Source organism: Bufo bufo, chromosome 11, assembly GCF_905171765.1.
Source record: "Bufo bufo chromosome 11, aBufBuf1.1, whole genome shotgun sequence".
Lineage (NCBI taxonomy): Eukaryota > Metazoa > Chordata > Amphibia > Anura > Bufonidae > Bufo > Bufo bufo.
The window spans coordinates 101,188,807-101,208,688 of record NC_053399.1 but is presented as its reverse complement, the minus strand read 5'-3'; the positions used below and the strand labels follow the sequence as shown (position 1 = coordinate 101,208,688).

General features: G+C 55.1%; 1 protein-coding gene across 1 annotated transcript; it reads right to left on the bottom strand.

The window, feature by feature from the left end:
• On the bottom strand, window positions 1-14,450 carry MRPL9 (mitochondrial ribosomal protein L9). Its single transcript, XM_040412638.1, has 7 exons — window positions 14,315-14,450; window positions 11,796-11,955; window positions 11,592-11,716; window positions 11,462-11,515; window positions 10,964-11,065; window positions 443-526; window positions 1-359 (listed from the first exon to the last, which is right to left on the bottom strand). The coding sequence occupies exons 1-7, from the start codon at window positions 14,372-14,374 to the stop codon at window positions 198-200; spliced, it is 747 nt and encodes a 248-aa protein (XP_040268572.1). The 5' UTR covers window positions 14,375-14,450; the 3' UTR covers window positions 1-197.
• Window positions 14,451-19,882: the final 5,432 nt, after the last annotated feature.

The window sequence follows — 19,882 nt, the reverse complement described above, 5'->3', positions numbered from 1 at the left end:
TGTGACTGCGGTGCAACGCCACCCAACATGGAGACTTTATTACAAATGAATGTCAATGTGCGAGGCTGAGGGGCCGACAGTCCAAAGACAGGCAAATCCCCCCGGGGGGTTCAGTGTGTGGCTGCGCTGCCACCTGGTGCCAATTCTGAGGCCACGTCGCCCTCTGCTGGCGATTGTGAGGTATGAGGGCCTTCTGCTCAGGGTTCTGTGGTAATGTCGCCCTCTGCTGGTGACTCCGAGGTAGTGCCGCCCTCTGATCTCGCTGCTTGCTTGGATAACCAGTGCTTGTATCGTTTCATTTTCGGTCTCATGTAATTCACGACGTCCATTGGCAGCCGCACCGTGTCCATGCCGTTCACCTGCCACAGGGGAGAAGGAAAAGAATCAGAATATGCCCCCCACCAGTACACAACATGGACCCCCCCAGCCTGCAGGAGCTCACCGTCACTTCACACCAGTACTCCCCGAACCTGGTGATGGGCTCTTCTGGAATCTTCAGCGCTTCCGCAGGCGCCACCACCCCTAACTGGAGAGAGGAGATGGCAGGTCATCAGTGGCCAACAAAGACCTCATGAAGGCAGGACCACACACACCTCACCCAGAACACAACATACCTCCACCATCACCGCGAATACACAACCCATGTCCAGCATGACCTAGGACACATCAGTCACGTCCACCATCACCAAAAATTCACAACCCACGTCCACCATGCCCGAGGACAGACGAGCCATGTCAACAATGACTAAGCACACAAGATCATCCACCATCACCAAGGACATACGGCCCACATGCACCATGACTGAGGTAGGGTTGGGCGATATAGCAGTATCCCGATATACCGCGGTATTAAAAAAACGGCGATATCGGTATTTTGTGACGTCATAGAAGCAGTCATGTGCGCTGACCGCTTCTAAATCTGCAGCCACCCGCCCCAGCATGAACCGATACGGGACATTTGCAGAGTACTTGTACTCGTGCAAATGTCCCCGATACCTGCTGGCCGCTTGCGGCGGCGCTCTTAGCATACTGCCATGGTATGTTAGTGAGCAGCATTATACTCACGTGCGTCGTGGCCGCCGGGCGCTCCTTCTTCTCATAGGTCTGTGCGGCGCATTGCTAAAGCTATAAGTCTTAGCAATGCGCCGCACAGACAGAAGAAGGAGCGCCCGGCGGCCACGACGCATGTGAGTTTAATGCTGCTCACTAACATACCATGGCAGCCAGGGCTTCAGTAGCGTCCTGGCTACCATGGTAACCGATCAGAGCTGCAAACTGCCACCAATGATGGGGGGACGACCCTGTGGCCTCCAATGATTAATACTGGGGAGGGAGGGAGGAGGGGGGCGCACTGCCACCAATGATGGGGACGACGACCCTGTGGCCACCAATGATTAATACTGGGGGGGGCACTGCCACCAATGAGGGGGACGACGACCCTGTGGCCTCCAATGATTAATACTGGGGAGGGAGGGAGGCGCACTGCCACCAATGATGGGGACGACGACCCTGTGGCCTCCAATGATTAATACTGGGGAGGGAGGAGGGGGGCGCACTGCCACCAATGATGGGGACGACGACCCTGTGGCCACCAATGATTAATACTGGGGGGGCACTGCCACCAATGAGGGGGACCCTATGGCCACTGCCACCAATGATTAATACTGGGGGGGGGGGGGGGGGGGGGGGGAGTTACCAGAGGGGGCTGATAAGAGGGAGAGGCTGGGAGGCACATGAGGGGCTGATCAGAGGCTGGGGGCTGGGTTTTGGACTTTTGGTTGGTCAGTGCTCACAAAATAAATGTGTTATTTATTTAATTGTTATAATTGGTATCGGTGAGTACTTAAATAAGAGTATCGGTACTCGGTCTAAAAAAAAATTGTATCGGGACATCCCTACTATAAACCACTCGTTCTGGTACAGAATTAACCCTGTAATGTTTTTGTTGTTACTAGAAGTCAATTGACTAATTACAGATACCAGAAATGGTGAAAAATGACATATAAAAGTATAACGTCTCCTTGTGGCTGCCCCCATACAGTATAACGTCTCCTTGTGGCTGCCCCCATACAGTATAACGTCTCCTTGTGCCCCCCCATACAGTATAACGTCTCCTTGTGGCTGCCCCCATACAGTATAACGTCTCCTTGTGGCTGCCCCCCATACAGTATAACGTCTCCTTGTGCCCCCCCATACAGTATAACGTCTCCTTGTGCCCCCCCATACAGTATAACGTCTCCTTGTGCCCCCCCATACAGTATAACGTCTCCTTGTGGCTGCCCCCATACAGTATAACGTCTCCTTGTGGCCCCCATACAGTATAACGTCTCCTTGTGCCCCCCCATACAGTATAACGTCTCCTTGTGGCCCCCATACAGTATAACGTCTTCTTGTGCCCCCCCATACAGTATAACGTCTCCTTGTGGCCCCCATACAGTATAACGTCTCCTTGTAGCTGCCCCCATACAGTATAACGTCTCCTTGTGGCTGCCCCCATACAGTATAACGTCTCCTTGTGGCTGCCCCCATACAGTATAACGTCTCCTTGTGACTGCCCCCATACAGTATAACGTCTCCTTGTGGCCCCCATACAGTATAACGTCTCCTTGTGGCTGCCCCCATACAGTATAACGTCTCCTTGTGGCTGCCCCCATACAGTATAACGTCTCCTTGTGGCTGCCCCCATACAGTATAACGTCTCCTTGTGGCTGCCCCCATACAGTATAACGTCTCCTTGTGGCTGCCCCCATACAGTATAACGTCTCCTTGTGACTGCCCCCATACAGTATAACGTCTCCTTGTGGCTGCCCCCATACAGTATAACGTCTCCTTGTGGCTGCCCCCATACAGTATAACGTCTCCTTGTGGCTGCCCCCATACAGTATAACGTCTCCTTGTGGCCCCCATACAGTATAACGTCTCCTTGTGCCCCATACAGTATAACGTCTCCTTGTGGCTGCCCCCATACAGTATAACGTCTCCTTGTGGCCCCCATACAGTATAACGTCTCCTTGTGCCCCATACAGTATAACGTCTCCTTGTGGCTGCCCCCATACAGTATAACGTCTCCTTGTGGCCCCCATACAGTATAACGTCTCCTTGTGGCTGCCCCCATACAGTATAACGTCTCCTTGTGCCCCCCCATACAGTATAACGTCTCCTTGTGCCCCCCCATACAGTATAACGTCTCCTTGTAGCTGCCCCCATACAGTATAACGTCTCCTTGTGCCCCCCCATACAGTATAACGTCTCCTTGTGCCCCCCCATACAGTATAACGTCTCCTTGTGGCTGCCCCCATACAGTATAACGTCTCCTTGTGGCTGCCACCATACAGTATAACGTCTCCTTGTGCCCCCCCATACAGTATAACGTCTTCTTGTGCCCCCCCATACAGTATAACGTCTCCTTGTGGCCCCCCATACAGTATAACGTCTCCTTGTGGCCCCCATACAGTATAACGTCTCCTTGTGGCTGTCCCCATACAGTATAATGTCTCCTTGTGGCTGCCCCCATACAGTATAACGTCTCCTTGTGGCTGCCCCCATACAGTATAACGTCTCCTTGTGCCCCCCCCCATACAGTATAACGTCTCCTTGTGGCTGCCCCCATACAGTATAACGTCTCCTTGTGCCCCCCCATACAGTATAACGTCTCCTTGTAGCTGCCCCCATACAGTATAACGTCTCCTTGTGCCCCCCCATACAGTATAACGTCTCCTTGTGGCTGCCCCCATACAGTGTAACGTCTCCTTGTGGCTGCCCCCATACAGTATAACGTCTCCTTGTGCCCCCCCCATACAGTATAATGTCTCCTTGTGGCTGCCCCCATACAGTGTAACGTCTCCTTGTGGCTGCCCCCATACAGTATAACGTCTCCTTGTGGCTGCCCCCATACAGTATAACGTCTCCTTGTAGCTGCCCCCATACAGTATAACGTCTCCTTGTGGCCCCCCATACAGTATAACGTCTCCTTGTAGCTGCCCCCATACAGTATAACGTCTCCTTGTGGCCCCCATACAGTATAACGTCTCCTTGTAGCTGCCCCCATACAGTATAACGTCTCCTTGTGGCTGCCCCCATATAGTGTAACGTCTCCTTGTGGCTGCCCCCATACAGTATAACGTCTCCTTGTGGCTGCCCCCATACAGTATAACGTCTCCTTGTAGCTGCCCCCATACAGTATAACGTCTCCTTGTGCCCCCCCCATACAGTATAACGTCTCCTTGTAGCTGCCCCCATACAGTATAACGTCTCCTTGTGGCTGCCCCCCATACAGTATAACGTCTCCTTGTGGCTGCCCCCCATACAGTATAACGTCTCCTTGTGGCCCCCATACAGTATAACGTCTCCTTGTGGCCCCCATACAGTATAACGTCTCCTTGTGCCCCCCCATACAGTATAACGTCTCCTTGTGGCTGCCACCATACAGTATAACGTCTTCTTGTGCCCCCCCCCATACAGTATAACGTCTCCTTGTGGCCCCCATACAGTATAACGTCTCCTTGTAGCTGCCCCCATACAGTATAACGTCTCCTTGTGGCTGCCCCCATACAGTATAACGTCTCCTTGTGGCTGCCCCCATACAGTGTAACGTCTTCTTGTGGCTGCCCCCATACAGTGTAACGTCTCCTTGTGGCTGCCCCCATACAGTATAACGTCTCCTTGTGGCTGCCCCCATACAGTATAACGTCTCCTTGTGGCTGCCCCCATACAGTATAACGTCTCCTTGTGGCTGCCCCCATACAGTATAACGTCTCCTTGTGGCTGCCCCCATACAGTGTAACGTCTCCTTGTGGCTGCCCCCATACAGTATAACGTCTCCTTGTGGCTGCCCCCCATACAGTATAACGTCTCCTTGTGGCCCCCATACAGTATAACGTCTCCTTGTGCCCCCCCATACAGTATAACGTCTCCTTGTGGCTGCCACCATACAGTATAACGTCTCCTTGTGCCCCCCCATACAGTATAACGTCTCCTTGTGGCTGCCCCCATACAGTATAACGTCTCCTTGTGGCTGCCCCCATACAGTATAACGTCTCCTTGTGGCTGCCCCCATACAGTATAACGTCTCCTTGTAGCTGCCCCCATACAGTATAACGTCTCCTTGTGGCTGCCCCCATACAGTATAACGTCTCCTTGTGCCCCCCCCCATACAGTATAACGTCTCCTTGTGGCCCCCCATACAGTATAACGTCTCCTTGTGCCCCCCCATACAGTATAACGTCTCCTTGTGGCTGCCCCCATACAGTATAACGTCTCCTTGTGGCCCCCATACAGTATAACGTCTCCTTGTGCCCCCCCATACAGTATAACGTCTTCTTGTGCCCCCCCATACAGTATAACGTCTCCTTGTGGCCCCCCATACAGTATAACGTCTCCTTGTGGCCCCCATACAGTATAACGTCTCCTTGTGGCTGTCCCCATACAGTATAACCTCTCCTTGTGGCTGCCCCCATACAGTATAACGTCTCCTTGTGGCCGCCCCCATACAGTATAACGTCTCCTTGTAGCTGCCCCCATACAGTATAACGTCTCCTTGTGGCTGCCCCCATACAGTATAACGTCTCCTTGTGGCTGCCCCCATACAGTATAACGTCTCCTTGTAGCTGCCCCCATACAGTATAACGTCTCCTTGTGCCCCCCCCATACAGTATAACGTCTCCTTGTAGCTGCCCCCATACAGTATAACGTCTCCTTGTGGCTGCCCCCCATACAGTATAACGTCTCCTTGTGGCTGCCCCCCATACAGTATAACGTCTCCTTGTGGCCCCCATACAGTATAACGTCTCCTTGTGGCTGCCCCCATACAGTATAACGTCTCCTTGTGGCTGCCCCCATACAGTATAACGTCTCCTTGTGGCTGCCACCATACAGTATAACGTCTTCTTGTGCCCCCCCATACAGTATAACGTCTCCTTGTGGCCCCCATACAGTATAACGTCTCCTTGTAGCTGCCCCCATACAGTATAACGTCTCCTTGTGGCTGCCCCCATACAGTATAACGTCTCCTTGTGGCTGCCCCCATACAGTGTAACGTCTTCTTGTGGCTGCCCCCATACAGTATAACGTCTCCTTGTGGCTGCCCCCATACAGTATAACGTCTCCTTGTGGCTGCCCCCATACAGTATAACGTCACCTTGTGGCTGCCCCCATACAGTATAACGTCTCCTTGTAGCTGCCCCCATACAGTATAACGTCTCCTTGTGCCCCCCCCATACAGTATAACGTCTCCTTGTAGCTGCCCCCATACAGTATAACGTCTCCTTGTAGCTGCCCCCGTACAGTATAACGTCTCCTTGTAGCTGCCCCCGTACAGTATAACGTCTCCTTGTGGCTGCCCCCATACAGTATAACGTCTCCTTGTGCCCCCCCCATACAGTATAACGTCTCCTTGTGCCCCCCCCATACAGTATAACGTCTCCCTGTGGCTGCCCCCATACAGTGTAACGTCTCCTTGTGGCTGCCCCCATACAGTATAACGTCTCCTTGTGGCTGCCCCCATACAGTATAACGTCTCCTTGTGCCCCCCCATACAGTATAACGTCTCCTTGTGCCCCCCCATACAGTATAACGTCTCCTTGTGCCCCCCCATACAGTATAACGTCTCCTTGTAGCTGCCCCCATACAGTATAACGTCTCCTTGTGCCCCCCCCCATACAGTATAACGTCTCCTTGTAGCTGCCCCCATACAGTATAACGTCTCCTTGTGGCTGCCCCCATACAGTATAACGTCTCCTTGTGCCCCCCCCATACAGTATAACGTCTCCTTGTGGCTGCCCCCATACAGTATAACGTCTCCTTGTGGCTGCCCCCATACAGTATAACGTCTCCTTGTGGCTGCCCCCATACAGTATAACATCTCCTTGTGGCCCCCATACAGTATAACGTCTCCTTGTAGCTGCCCCCATACAGTATAACGTCTCCTTGTAGCCCCCATACAGTATAACGTCTCCTTGTGGCTGCCCCATACAGTATAACGTCTCCTTGTGCCCCCCCATACAGTATAACGTCTCCTTGTGGCTGCCCCCATACAGTATAACGTCTCCTTGTGGCTGCCCCCATACAGTATAACGTCTCCTTGTGGCTGCCCCCATACAGTATAACGTCTCCTTGTGGCTGCCCCCATACAGTATAACGTCTCCTTGTGGCTGCCCCCATACAGTATAACGTCTCCTTGTGGCCCCCATACAGTATAACGTCTCCTTGTGGCTGCCCCCATACAGTATAACGTCTCCTTGTGGCCCCCCCATACAGTATAACGTCTCCTTGTGACTGCCCCCATACAGTATAACGTCTCCTTGTGGCCCCCCCATACAGTATAACGTCTCCTTGTGACTGCCCCCATACAGTATAACGTCTCCTTGTGGCCCCCATACAGTATAACGTCTCCTTGTGGCTGCCCCCATACAGTGTAACGTCTCCTTGTGGCTGCCCCCATACAGTATAACGTCTCCTTGTGGCTGCCCCCATACAGTATAACGTCTCCTTGTGGCTGCCCCCATACAGTATAACGTCTCCTTGTGGCTGCCCCCATACAGTATAACGTCTCCTTGTGGCTGCCCCCATACAGTATAACGTCTCCTTGTGGCTGCCCCCATACAGTGTAACGTCTCCTTGTGGCCGCCCCCATACAGTATAACGTCTCCATGTAGCTGCCCCCATACAGTATAACGTCTCCTTGTGGCTGCCCCCATACAGTATAACGTCTCCTTGTGGCCCCCATACAGTATAACGTCTCCTTGTAGCTGCCCCCATACAGTATAACGTCTCCTTGTGGCTGCCCCCATACAGTATAACGTCTCCTTGTGGCCCCCCATACAGTATAACGTCTCCTTGTGGCTGCCCCCATACAGTATAACGTCTCCTTGTGCCCCCCCATACAGTATAACGTCTCCTTGTGGCTGCCCCCATACAGTATAACGTCTCCTTGTGGCCCCCATACAGTATAACGTCTCCTTGTGGCCGCCCCCATACAGTATAACGTCTCCTTGTGGCTGCCCCCATACAGTGTAACGTCTCCTTGTGGCTGCCCCCATACAGTATAACGTCTCCTTGTAGCTGCCCCCATACAGTGTAACGTCTCCTTGAGGCTGCCCCCCATACAGTATAACGTCTCCTTGTAGCTGCCCCCATACAGTATAATGTCTCCTTGTGGCTGCCCCCATACAGTATAACGTCTCCTTGTGGCTGCCCCCATACAGTATAATGTCTCCTTGTGGCCCCCCATACAGTATAACGTCTCCTTGTGCCCCCCCATACAGTATAACGTCTCCTTGTGCCCCCCCATACAGTATAACGTCTCCTTGTGGCTGCCCCCATACAGTATAATGTCTCCTTGTGGCCCCCCATACAGTATAACGTCTCCTTGTGCCCCCCCATACAGTATAACGTCTCCTTGTGCCCCCCCATACAGTATAACGTCTCCTTGTGGCTGCCCCCATACAGTATAACGTCTCCTTGTAGCTGCCCCCATACGGTATAACGTCTCCTTGTGGCCGCCCCCATACAGTATAACGTCTCCTTGTGGCCCCCATACAGTATAACGTCTCCTTGTGGCTGCCCCCATACAGTATAACGTCTCCTTGTGGCTGCCCCCATACAGTATAACGTCTCCTTGTGGCTGCCCCCATACAGTATAACGTCTCCTTGTGGCTGCCCCCATACAGTATAACGTCTCCTTGTGGCTGCCCCCATACAGTATAACGTCTCCTTGTGGCCCCAAGTGTTTTTTCCTTCTAAATGGGCATTTATCGCGATATATATCGTTATCGTGGGAATATTTGTGATATCGTCCAACCCTAGACTGAGGTAGTCTTACAAGCCACCTCCACCATTACCAAGGACACACAATCCACGTCCACTATCTCCTTGGACATACAAGCCACATCAGTCACATCCACCATTACCAAGGACACTTGCCACGTCAACAATGACTAAGCACACAAGATTCACATCCACTATCACAAGGACATACGGCCCTGTACAGAGAAGCCTAGAATGTGTCGGCAGATAAGACCCATTTGGCCCATCTAGTCTGCCCAATATACTGAGTACTATGGATAGCCCCCGGCCCTATCTTATATGAAGGATAGCCTTATGCCTATCCCAGGCATGCTTAACCTCCTTCACTGTATTTGCAGCTACCACTTCTGCAGGAAGGCTATTCCATGCATCCACTACTCTCTCACTAAAGTAATACTTCCTGATATTACTGTTAACCCTTTGCCCCTCTAATCTAACACTGTGTCCTCTTGTGGTAGTTTTTCTTCTTGTAAATCTTCTCTCCTCTTTTCCCTTGTTGATTCCCTTTATGTATTTAGCAGTTTCTCTCATCTCCCCTCGGTCTCGTCTTTCTTCCAAGCTCTACATGTTAAGGTCCTTTAATCTTTCCTGGTAAGTTTTATCCTGCAATCCATGTACTAGTTTAGTAGCTCTTCTCTGAACTCTCTCCAAAGTATCAGTATCCTTCTGGAGATATGGTCTCCAGTACTGAGCACAATACTTCAGATGAGGTCTCACTAGTGCTCTGTAGAGCGGCATGAGTGCCCCCCTCTGTCTACTGGTAATGCCTCTCCCTATACACCCCAGCATTCTGCTAGCATCTCCTGCTGCTCTATGACATGGTCTGCCTACCTTTAAGTCTTCTAAAATAATGACCCCTAAACCCCTTTCCTCAGACACTGAGGTCAGGACTGTGTCACTGATTGTATATTCTGCTCTTGGGTTTTTACGCCCCAGGTGCATTATCTTGCACTTATCAACATTACATTTTAGTTACCAGATTTTTGACCATTCCTCTAGTTTTCCTAAATCCTTTTCCATTTGGTGTGTCCCTCCAGGAACATCAACCCTGTTACAGATCTTTGTGTCATCAGCAAAAAGACAAACCTTACCATCGAGGCCTTCTGCAATGTATATTACCCAATATGGGTCCCAGAACAGACCCCTGAGGTGCCCCACTGGTAACAAGACCTTGGTCTGAATATACTCCATGGACTACAACCCTCTGCTGTCTGTCCCTCAGCCACTGCCTAATCCATTCACCAATATGGGAGTCCAAGCCCAAAGACTGCACTTTATTGATAAGTCTTCTATGTGGGACAGTATCAAAAGCCTTACTGAAGTCTAGATAAGCGATGTCTACTGCACCTCCGCCATCTATTGTTTTAGTCACCCAGTCAAAAAAATCTATAAGATTAGTCTGACATGATCTCCCTGAAGTAAACCCAGGCTGTTCTTCATCTTCCAATCCATGGGATTTTAGATGTTCCACAATCCTCTCCTTAAGTATGGTTTCCATTCGTTTCCCCCACTATTGGTGTCAGGCTTACTGGCCTATAGTTGCCCGATTCCTCCCTACTACCTTTCTTGTGAATCGGCACAACATTTGCACCATGACTGGGGTAGTCATACAAGCCAGCTCCGCCAAGGACACAAAAGCCACGTCCAACATCACCCAAGACACTTGAGCAATGCCCACTGTCAACCAAGGACACACAACCCATATCCACCATCACACAAGCCATGTCCACCATCACTGAAAATACACAAGCCATGTCCACCATCACACAAGCCATGTCCACCATCACTGAGAATACATAACCCATGTCCACCATCACCTAGGACACAGTCACGTCCACCATCACCCAGGACATACAAACCACATCTACCATCACCTAGGACACTTGAGCCACATTACAGGTCACCAAGGATTCACAACCCATGTCCACCATTACCGAGGACAGACAAGCTGTGTCCACCATCCCTCAGGACAATTTCCACATCAACAACGACTAAGCACACAAGATTCACATCCACTATCACCAAGGACATACGGCCAGGACACATGAGCCACGTCCACCATCACCCAGGACTCACAAGCCACGTCCGCCATTACCCCTGACACCATTGCATCATCCAGCCTTAGCTCCACCGTGACACCCTTTCCGGGCGTTCTCCTTACGCTCTTCAGTAGATTCCGTGCCACAATCTCCTGGTTCAGCTGCCACTTTACGTTGGTCTTCATCTCAACCGTCAGCCGAGACTTCTTCAGGTAATTCAGAGTCTGGGGGCAAAAAGCAGAAATCAGCGGCCGCCCCTCACACTCCATGGCGGAGGATAAGCGGTTTACCCTAATCAGCGGCGTCTTATGTCATCAGTAAATCCTAATCTGCCTTCTGTGCAGAGTCTCAGGATGTGCTCCTCACACGTGGAGAGCGCTCCGCGGTGGTGTATTTATAGGTTACGCCTCACAGTCACATGACCATTCACTCGCGTGTGTTCCGCATTTTGAGGACCGCACGCGGCCGGCACTATGATAGAAATGTGGACAGTGCACCACGTGCTCTCCGCGTATTTTGCGGCCCCATTCATACGGACGGGCGAATGAACCCCAATTATGAGGCGCGTGCCCTGACTTTCCGCCGTGAATTAGTGGGGGGCGGGGCTCTGTATCGCTCACCATCTCGCCCGTCCAGGTCTGTTTCCTGCCTCCAAGCTCGCCCGACAGCTGCAACTGGAATGGAGAAACAGGGCCGTCAGAAGTGCAGCCCTCCCACCGACCCCTCCCCCACCATATTGCCAGAGCTCACCCTCTTCTCCTCCTCGAACTTCTCCTTATTTTCGGGGGAGGCGTAGACCGCCAGTCCCTGTGCCAGCAGCTTGTTCCGCCCCCGCCGTTTGTCCACCAGCACCGTGTCCCCGAGGCTGCCCAGCCCTGAAAGAGAGAAGAGTAGAGGAGCTGCCTGTGGCCCTAGGTACAGGGGACCCCCGGAGCCCCTCCGCCCCGGCCTTACGGTGAACGTTCTGCGTCAGGATCAGCTCCATCTTCTCCTTGGCGCTGTGCTTGGTGTCCTCCAGCACCCGATAGATGCGGTGCCTCCGAGGGTGAAGGTATGGCTCCTCCCCCTCTTTGGCAAGTGGAACATTCCACCAGCGCTCAACCACCACCGTACCCTAGAATCACAAATATACAGACTACAGGGGGCGTGAGCTTGGGGGAGGAGGGCGGGGCTGGAGAGGGAGCTGTGAGCTTGTGGGAGGAGGGCGGTGCTGTGAGCTTGGGGGAGGAGGGCGGGGCTGGAGAGGGAGCTGTGAGCTTGTGGGAGGAGGGCGGTGCTGTGAGCTTGGGGGAGGAGGGCGGGGCTGGAGAGGGAGCTGTGAGCTTGTGGGAGGAGGGCGGTGCTGTGAGCTTGTGGGAGGAGGGTGGGGCTGGAGGCGGAGCTGTGAGCTTGTGGGAGGAGGGTGGGGCTGGAGGGGGAGCTGTAAGCTTGTGGGAGGAGGGTGGGGCTGGAGGCGGAGCTGTGAGCTTGTGGGAGGAGGGTGGGGCTGGAGGGGGAGCTGTGAGCGGAGAGCAGTGCTGAAGGCGGAGCTGTGAGCTTGTGGGAGGAGAGCAGTGCTGGAGGCGGAGCTGTGAGATTGTGGGAGGAGAGCGGTGCTGGAGGTGTGACTGTGAGCTTGTGGGAGGAGAGCGGGGCTGTGAGCTTGTGGGAGGAGAGCGGGGCTGGAGGTGTGACTGAGCTTGTGGGAGGAGAGCGGGGCTATAAACTTGTGGGAGGAGAGCGGGGCTGTGAGCTTGTGGGAGGAGGGTGGGGCTGGAGGCGGTGCTGTGAGCTTGTGGGAGGAGGGTGGTGCTGGAAGCTTGTGGGAGGAGAGCGGGGCTGTGAGCTTGTGGGAGGAGGGTGGGGCTGTGAGCTTGTGAGCGGAGAGCAGTGCTGGAGGCGGAGCTGTGAGCTTGTGGGAGGAGAGCAGTGCTGGAGGCGGAGCTGTGAAATTGTGGGAGGAGAGCGGTGCTGGAGGTGTGACTGTGAGCTTGTGGGAGGAGGGTGGTGCTGGAGGCGGAGCTGTGAGCTTGTGGGAGGAGAGCAGTGCTGGAGGCGGAGCTGTGAAATTGTGGGAGGAGAGCGGTGCTGGAGGTGTGACTGTGAGCTTGTGGGAGGAGGGTGGTGCTGGAGGCGGAGCTGTGAGCTTGTAGGAGAGGAGCGGTGCTGGAGGCGGAGCTGTGAGCTTGTGGGAGGAGAGCAGTGCTGGAGGCGGAGCTGTGAGCTTGTGGGAGGAGGGCGGTGCTGGAGGCGGAGCTGTGAGCTTGTGGGAGGAGAGCAGTGTTGGAGGCGGGGCTGTGAGCTTGTGGGAAGAGGGCGGTGCTGGAGGCGGGGCTGTGAGCTTGTGGGAAGAGGGCAGTGCTGGAGGCAGAGCTGTGAACTTGTGGGAGGAGAGCGGTGCTGGAGGCGGGGCTGTGAGCTTGTGGGAGGAGAGCGGTGCTGGAGGCGGAGCTGTAAGCTTGTGGGAGAAGAGCAGTGCTGGAGGCGGAGCTGTGAGCTAGTGGGAGGAGGGTAGGCCTGGGGGCGAGGTGTGAGCTTGTGGGGGGAGAGTAGTGCTGGAGTCGGGGCTGTGAGCTTGTGGGAGGAGAGCAGTGCTGGAGGCGGAGCTGTGAGCTTGTGGGAAGAGAGCAGCGTTGGAGGCGGAGCTGTGTGCTTGTGGGAGGAGAGCAGTGTTGGAGGCGGAGCTGTGAGCTTGTGGGAGGAGAGCAGTGTTGGAGGCGGAGCTGTGAGCTTGTGGGAGGAGAGCAGTGTTGGAGGCGGAGCTGTGAGCTTGTGGGAGGAGAGCAGTGCTGGAGGCGGAGCTGTGAGCTTGTGGGAGGAGAGCGGTGCTGGAGGCGGAGCTGTAAGCTTGTGGAAGGAAGGCGGTGCTGGAGGCGGAGCTGTGAGCTTGTGGGAGGAGAGCAGTGCTGGAGGCGGAGCTGTGAACTTGTGGGAGGAGAGCGTTGCTGGAGGCGGAGCTGTGAGCTTGTGGGAGGAGAGCAGTGCTGGAGGCGGAGCTGTGAGCTTGTGGGAGGAGAGCGGTGCTGGAGGCGGAGCTGTGAACTTGTGGGAGGAGAGCGGTGCTGGAGGCGGAGCTGTGAACTTGTGGGAGGAGAGCAGTGCTGGAGGCAGGGCTGTGAGCTTGTGGGGGGAGAGCAGTGCTGGAGGCGGAGCTGTGAGCTTGTGGGAGGAGAGCAGTGCTGGAGGCGGAGCTGTGAGCTTGTGGGAGGAGAGCAGTGCTGGAGGCGGAGCTGTGAGCTTGTGGGAGGAGGGGAGGGCTGGGGGAGAGGTGTGAGCTTGTGGGGAGGAGGGCGGGGCTGTGAGCTTGTGGGGGTGCTGGGGGCGGGTACAGTGGGACTTTTTGGAGGCTATTGGGATGTACAGGAGTGGCGTTGCCCATAGCAACCAATCTGCTCTCCGCTTTCATTTTCGGATCCATATTGACAATGAATAGTCTATGGCTGCTAGGGAAATGCGTCCGCCGGTCTTCACACGGTGCGGCAGGATACACTCACCCGGATCTGGGTGATTCCCGGTGACCCGCAGCTCAGCAGGCGGCTGCACGTCCTCAACATCCCGCTCGTTTGCTGACTGACACCCAAGGGCAGCGCATGTGAAGCTGCGGCCAATCAGCGCCTACCCTCCGCGTCACGTGACCCAGCAGACTGATGAGTAGGGGAAGCAGCGATAGGAACAAAGCGATGAGGAATTGTCTGCACCGGCCGCCGCCATCTTCCCTGAGATCAAAAGTCCCTGTCTGAGGCCTCAGACCTCACTTCCTGCAGTCATGGATTCTATACATAATCTCCCCGGCTGCTGGGACGTGGATCAAGGAAGGGAGGGGGTCCCACAGGCCTGATATAGGAGAAGGAGCCCTGTGGACGTCCTAATGTACATGGCGGTTATGTGTGGAGCAGGGGTTAAAACTGTGTGTGTGCACAAGGTATCTGGGACGAATTCCCAGCCCCCATTTCTCCTCCTCGTCTTAGGCGCGGCCATGTTTCTGTAGTCGATGGATAATGTAGTGCTGACACCCAGCCTCCGCGAGGCCAGAAGACAGAGAGAGGTGCAGAGCAGAAGCTCTGTGGGGTCTAAAGACCACCTGTCAGCCCTACAGCAGATCTGCTCAGGCACTTGAACATACATTGGAGCAGATTGACCATCCACATGTGAACACAGAGCATAGTCTGATGCATTGCAGAGAGAACGTGCTGTACCCCATGCCTGGATGACAATGTCACAGCTAGAGAAGTGCACTGAAGGGGCTGCAGGTTTTCTTGCGGAATTTTCCACAACGGAAAATCAGTTCCCTTCCCCTGAATGGGGTGTGAAAAAATCCATTGCCCCTCTAGTCAAATCAATGGAACTGATTTTCAGTCACGGAAAATTGCTCAATAAAATCTGCAGCGAGAGAAGGCGCCCCCCCTCTGAGGCTCCTGCCTATTTCATTCGCTAAGAAGGAAAAAGATAAGAGATAACACTTGGAGTCTGTGAGGAATACCACGCCTCGTGCCCGCTTGACGTCACGTTTAGGGTGGTGTAATAGTCCTTGGCTGCGGTCACGTGGGGGGCAGTGATGTCAGCTGGTCTCTCCAAACACATGGCACGATGTTACCCCCTATCAGAAAAAGACACGCCCGTTTGCTGGCACAAGCCTTTTAACCTGTAGCCCTGGCCTTTGGGCGGGCTCCACCCCCCTCTGCTGGACTGGCAGCAAATGACCCACAAAACACTTTAGGGTTCATAGCTCCAGGCAAGAAGGTCACAGGGAGATGGTTCTGCGACCAACAGACCCACCTGGGTTCCGGGTACAAGTAGAGTCCAAACATGGTACTGTTAGTTGGTTTCTGTGGGGAGATATGTATATCTCCCTTCCCTGGCATCTCGCCACCAAACTAAGACCATGGACATGTTCATCATGGCCACCGGGACACAAATATGTATCCAGTTTGCGCCTATGATGGCCAGGCAATTCATAATTCCTTATAAATCACCGGTTCCATGCGGTCTGCTAGATGTGATTGAACTAGGGAATGGCTTCGACCCCCTGCAGGGAGGTTTTCCTGCAGGATCCGTGCTGTCTGAACGGAGGTGTGAAATGTAAACAAATGTGGCCTGCTAGGAGTTTTCTGCTATCTGACTGCGGCTTTGAAGCAGGGCCTTCCTGTGGAGTTCACTACCTCTGTTATCTTTCAGCAAATGGTGGGTGTGAGGACATGGCTGACAGTAATCCATATTCCTCACACCTCCCGCTTTTAGAGGGCGCTAGTGGAAGCACATTCCTTTGTTTCCCCGTGCGCCCATCCGCACCCTCTCTGGTGGCGAATGGCAAAGTGGTATGGCTGGAGCGCAAGGCTTCCGGGTACCCACCTCCCATTCGCCCCTGGCCAATGAAGTCACCCTGACGGAGCATGACAACGAGGCCACGATTACTGGCATCAGGCAGTACTACAAACGGCCGCGTAAAGTCAATTGCCTGGAGTACTGGGAAGCTGGAAAGGGCGTCCTTCTGCGCCTGAAAGCTTGTCTCGCAGTCTGTCCAATCAACTGCAGAGGGCAGCCTTTTCCTGGTGCGGTCCATCAGGGGCCTTGCCAGGCTACTATAGTGGGGCACGAACCCCCTGTAGTACCTTGCGGTGCCCAGGAAGGACATCACCTGGTGCTTGTCCCGGAGGGTGAGCCAGGATGCGCTGGCATCCACTCTCCAGGGCTCCGGTTCCAAAACTTCCCCAGCTGCCCTGGGCCCCTCGCTTATGCCCACCTGGCACTTTTTCTGGCGTAATGGTCAAGCCTCCCTGGCAGATCTGCCCAAGCATCTGCGCCAGATGCTCTCGGGGATCCTCCCATGTAGGACCGAAGACGGCAATGACCTCCGCGTACCCTTCAAGTCCCATAAGCAGCTTGACCATCTGCTTAGAAGTGGCAGGGGCATACTCCATGCCCAACGGCATCTTGGTGGACGCCGTCCTTCTAGACGTGTTGGTTAACAGTACCCGGAAGGGGCGGCATTCTGGGAGGGCACCTGCATCCCGCTCATGATGCGCCTACATCAGGTTCACGGGGTGGCCTTCTGCCTTCCCCGGGCGTGGTGCAGGGTGACCAGGTACATCCTGACATTGAGCTGCTGGTGCGCGAGGTACGGGCCCTCCCAGGCTGCCTGAAGCTTGTCCTGAGGTACGGGAACCAGCATCCACGCTTGCTGACCCACCTGGTGGGTCCTCTCACAAGCCATCTGGTCGTACCCCGCTTCTGGACGGTCTGGGCCTGTTATGCGCCCTCTCCCGGGAAGCGCATGACACACTCGATGACCAACACCCAAGGGGTGGCTACGTCTCCTGTCCATGCCTCTGTCTTATCGGAATCTGGTGCGCAATCCACAAAAACTCAGCTCTGAACAGATAATGTACCACGAATTGTCGGTCCCTAGGCCACGCTTCTGGTGAGCCCTGCCGGACCGTTTCCCGGCACCACCGTCCTTGGTCCAAGACCGCCCTCTGGAGGTCTGAGTCCAAGGAAGGCCGTGCTACCTGCCTTGTGAGAGCTAGCCCCTAATGCCACCTGAAACCCCTGGTGGGAAGTGGTCAGAATAGATGAGACTGCCACGTCCCCTGTCAGTTCTACTAACTGCCGGTCCTTAGGCCACTCCTCCGGTGAGCCCTACTGGTCCGTGACCCTGGACAGCCGTCCTTGGTCCCAGATCATCCGCTTGAGGCCTGAGTCCGAGGGAGGCAGCCACTAGCGCCACCTGAAACTCCTGACCGGACATGGCCAGAATAGACGAGACTGCCACATCCCTGGGACCTGTCTCCGGGCCTCTATCTGACTCTGCAGCCACTTGGTCGGAAGGGGGAAAGCCATCAGACCTCTGAGGGGCCCCTAGGGCCCTAACACTCCCACTATGCGTGAATACAGCTATGGCCGCTGCCACCGCTGGTAGTGCCTGCTTCCCCTCGGCTTCCGACCAAGTCGCCAGTCCAGACGGACTAACCTGGCCCTCTGACATCCCAGTGGTGGAGGAGCCCTGCCCTGAGGCTTCACTGGGAGCCCTACTTCTCCTGGGACAGCCCTGACCTCATTTGCATCCTCCTCCCCCGCAGCTGTCTGCCCCCTCAGTCACCACACCAGAGGACAACAGGTCCCAGCATGCTTGCTGGCCACACCCTGGGCCCTCAGCACAGCTGGCAGGAATGACCCCCTCCCCACTGAGGGGAGAGGCACACATTATATCCCCCACATCCCCATCAACAGGCATGTTAGGTACATTCACAGTATCATCAGGGGTGGACATGACATCACATTCTGGGGGATCGGACCTCGGGGTGTCAGCGGCCACGTACTTAGACACAAAGCTGCCCCATGTCCGTCCCAAGCAGAACACTGGCAGGGATATTTGCGGATACCCCCACCTCCCTTACTCATCGACCGGCGCCCCAGTCCAACTAGACCTTGGCGACGGGCAGCGCCGGTTCCACTCCTCTAATCCCGGAGACAGTGAGGGATCTCCTGGGCAGTAAATCATGGGGTGCCACCAGTTCAGGCCGTACCAGAGTCATCTCAGCGCCGGTGTCTCTAAGTCCCATGGCCACGGCCTGGCCCACGGTGACCGGTTGAAAATTGTCGAGGGACCTCCCACCACCCACACACAACACAGTGGACGGTTTCCAGGTTGATGACTGGGACGGGTCCCTCAGGCGCTGGGGACACATGGCTTTGAAGTGTCCTGGCTGCTTACACAGGTGGCACAGTCGGGGTTGCCTCCGGCAGCTGGTACTGATGGCAGGTCGTCTCAAACGCCAACAACAAAGTGTCCAGGTCCCCATCTTTGTCCAGTAGGGGAAAGTCCTCCGGCCGCAGTTTGGGAATCCGGACCTCTGGAGACTCGCATCGGGCTGGGAGGGCTGCTGGAGTTGGAGCTGGAGCACTCGCAGCTGATGCTCACGCTCGGCCTGCTCGCATCGTTCTGCAGCCTCTGCTCGCTCGCGACGCTCTGCAGCCGCCAGGAGGAGCTCAGGGTCAGCCCCCGTCCTTGTGATCGGTGAGGGTCAGCCCCCGTCCTCGTGATCGGTGAGGGTCAGCCCCCGTCCTCGTGATCGGTGAGGGTCAGCCCCCGTCCTCGTGATCGGTGAGGGTCAGCCCCCGTCCTCGTGATCGGTGAGGGTCAGCCCCCGTCCTCGTGATCGGTGAGGGTCAGCCCCCGTCCTCGTGATCGGTGAGGGTCAGCCCCCGTCCTCGTGATCGGTGAGGGTCAGCCCCCGTCCTCGTGATCGGTGAGGGTCAGCCCCCATCCTCGTGATCGGTGAGGGTCAGCCCCCATCCTCGTGATCGGTGAGGGTCAGCCCCCGTCCTCGTGATCGGTGAGGGTCAGCCCCCATCCTCGTGATCGGTGAGGGTCAGCCCCCGTCCTCGAGATCGGTGAGGGTCAGCCCCCATCCTCGTGATTGGTGAGGGTCAGCCCCCATCCTCGTGATTGGTGAGGGTCAGCCCCCATCCTCGTGATTGGTGAGGGTCAGCCCCCATCCTCGTGATTGGTGAGGGTCCTATCCTGTGGAAAACCCTTTTAGTCCTTCATTAAAGACTTGTTTGCCGTTAACCTGCTACTACACTGCACCGACATCCACAGCTGCACCAAGGGACCCTGCCATGCACTTTAAAGCCTTCAACATCAAGGGCACCGCAACCGTCATCAGACAGGAGGACCCCAAACCAGAAAGCACCCCGAAGAGGAGAACTGCACGGCCCAGAGGAGTGAGTACTACAACCACCATTCTTGATACTATCACTCCTCTCTTGGGCTTGCTGCAAAAATTTTAATAAGTTCTATACTGTGCCTTGTGTTTGGCCCCGGCTAGAGCATCTCATGATTGTGGGCTCCCGATCAGGACAGTGGTGAACTGCCCCTATTGTTGGCCGCACCTCCATCTCTGTGAGGTCATCAGTGACCTCAGGCCCTTTATAATGAGCTGGATGTCGGTTGTCCTCACAATGCGTGGGAGGCCTGCACACCCATCGGACTTCTGCTGCCCCATATTTCACAGGTACGTCTTCTGCCGGCTTCCCACCGCACTGCAGTGAAGGACAGGGGA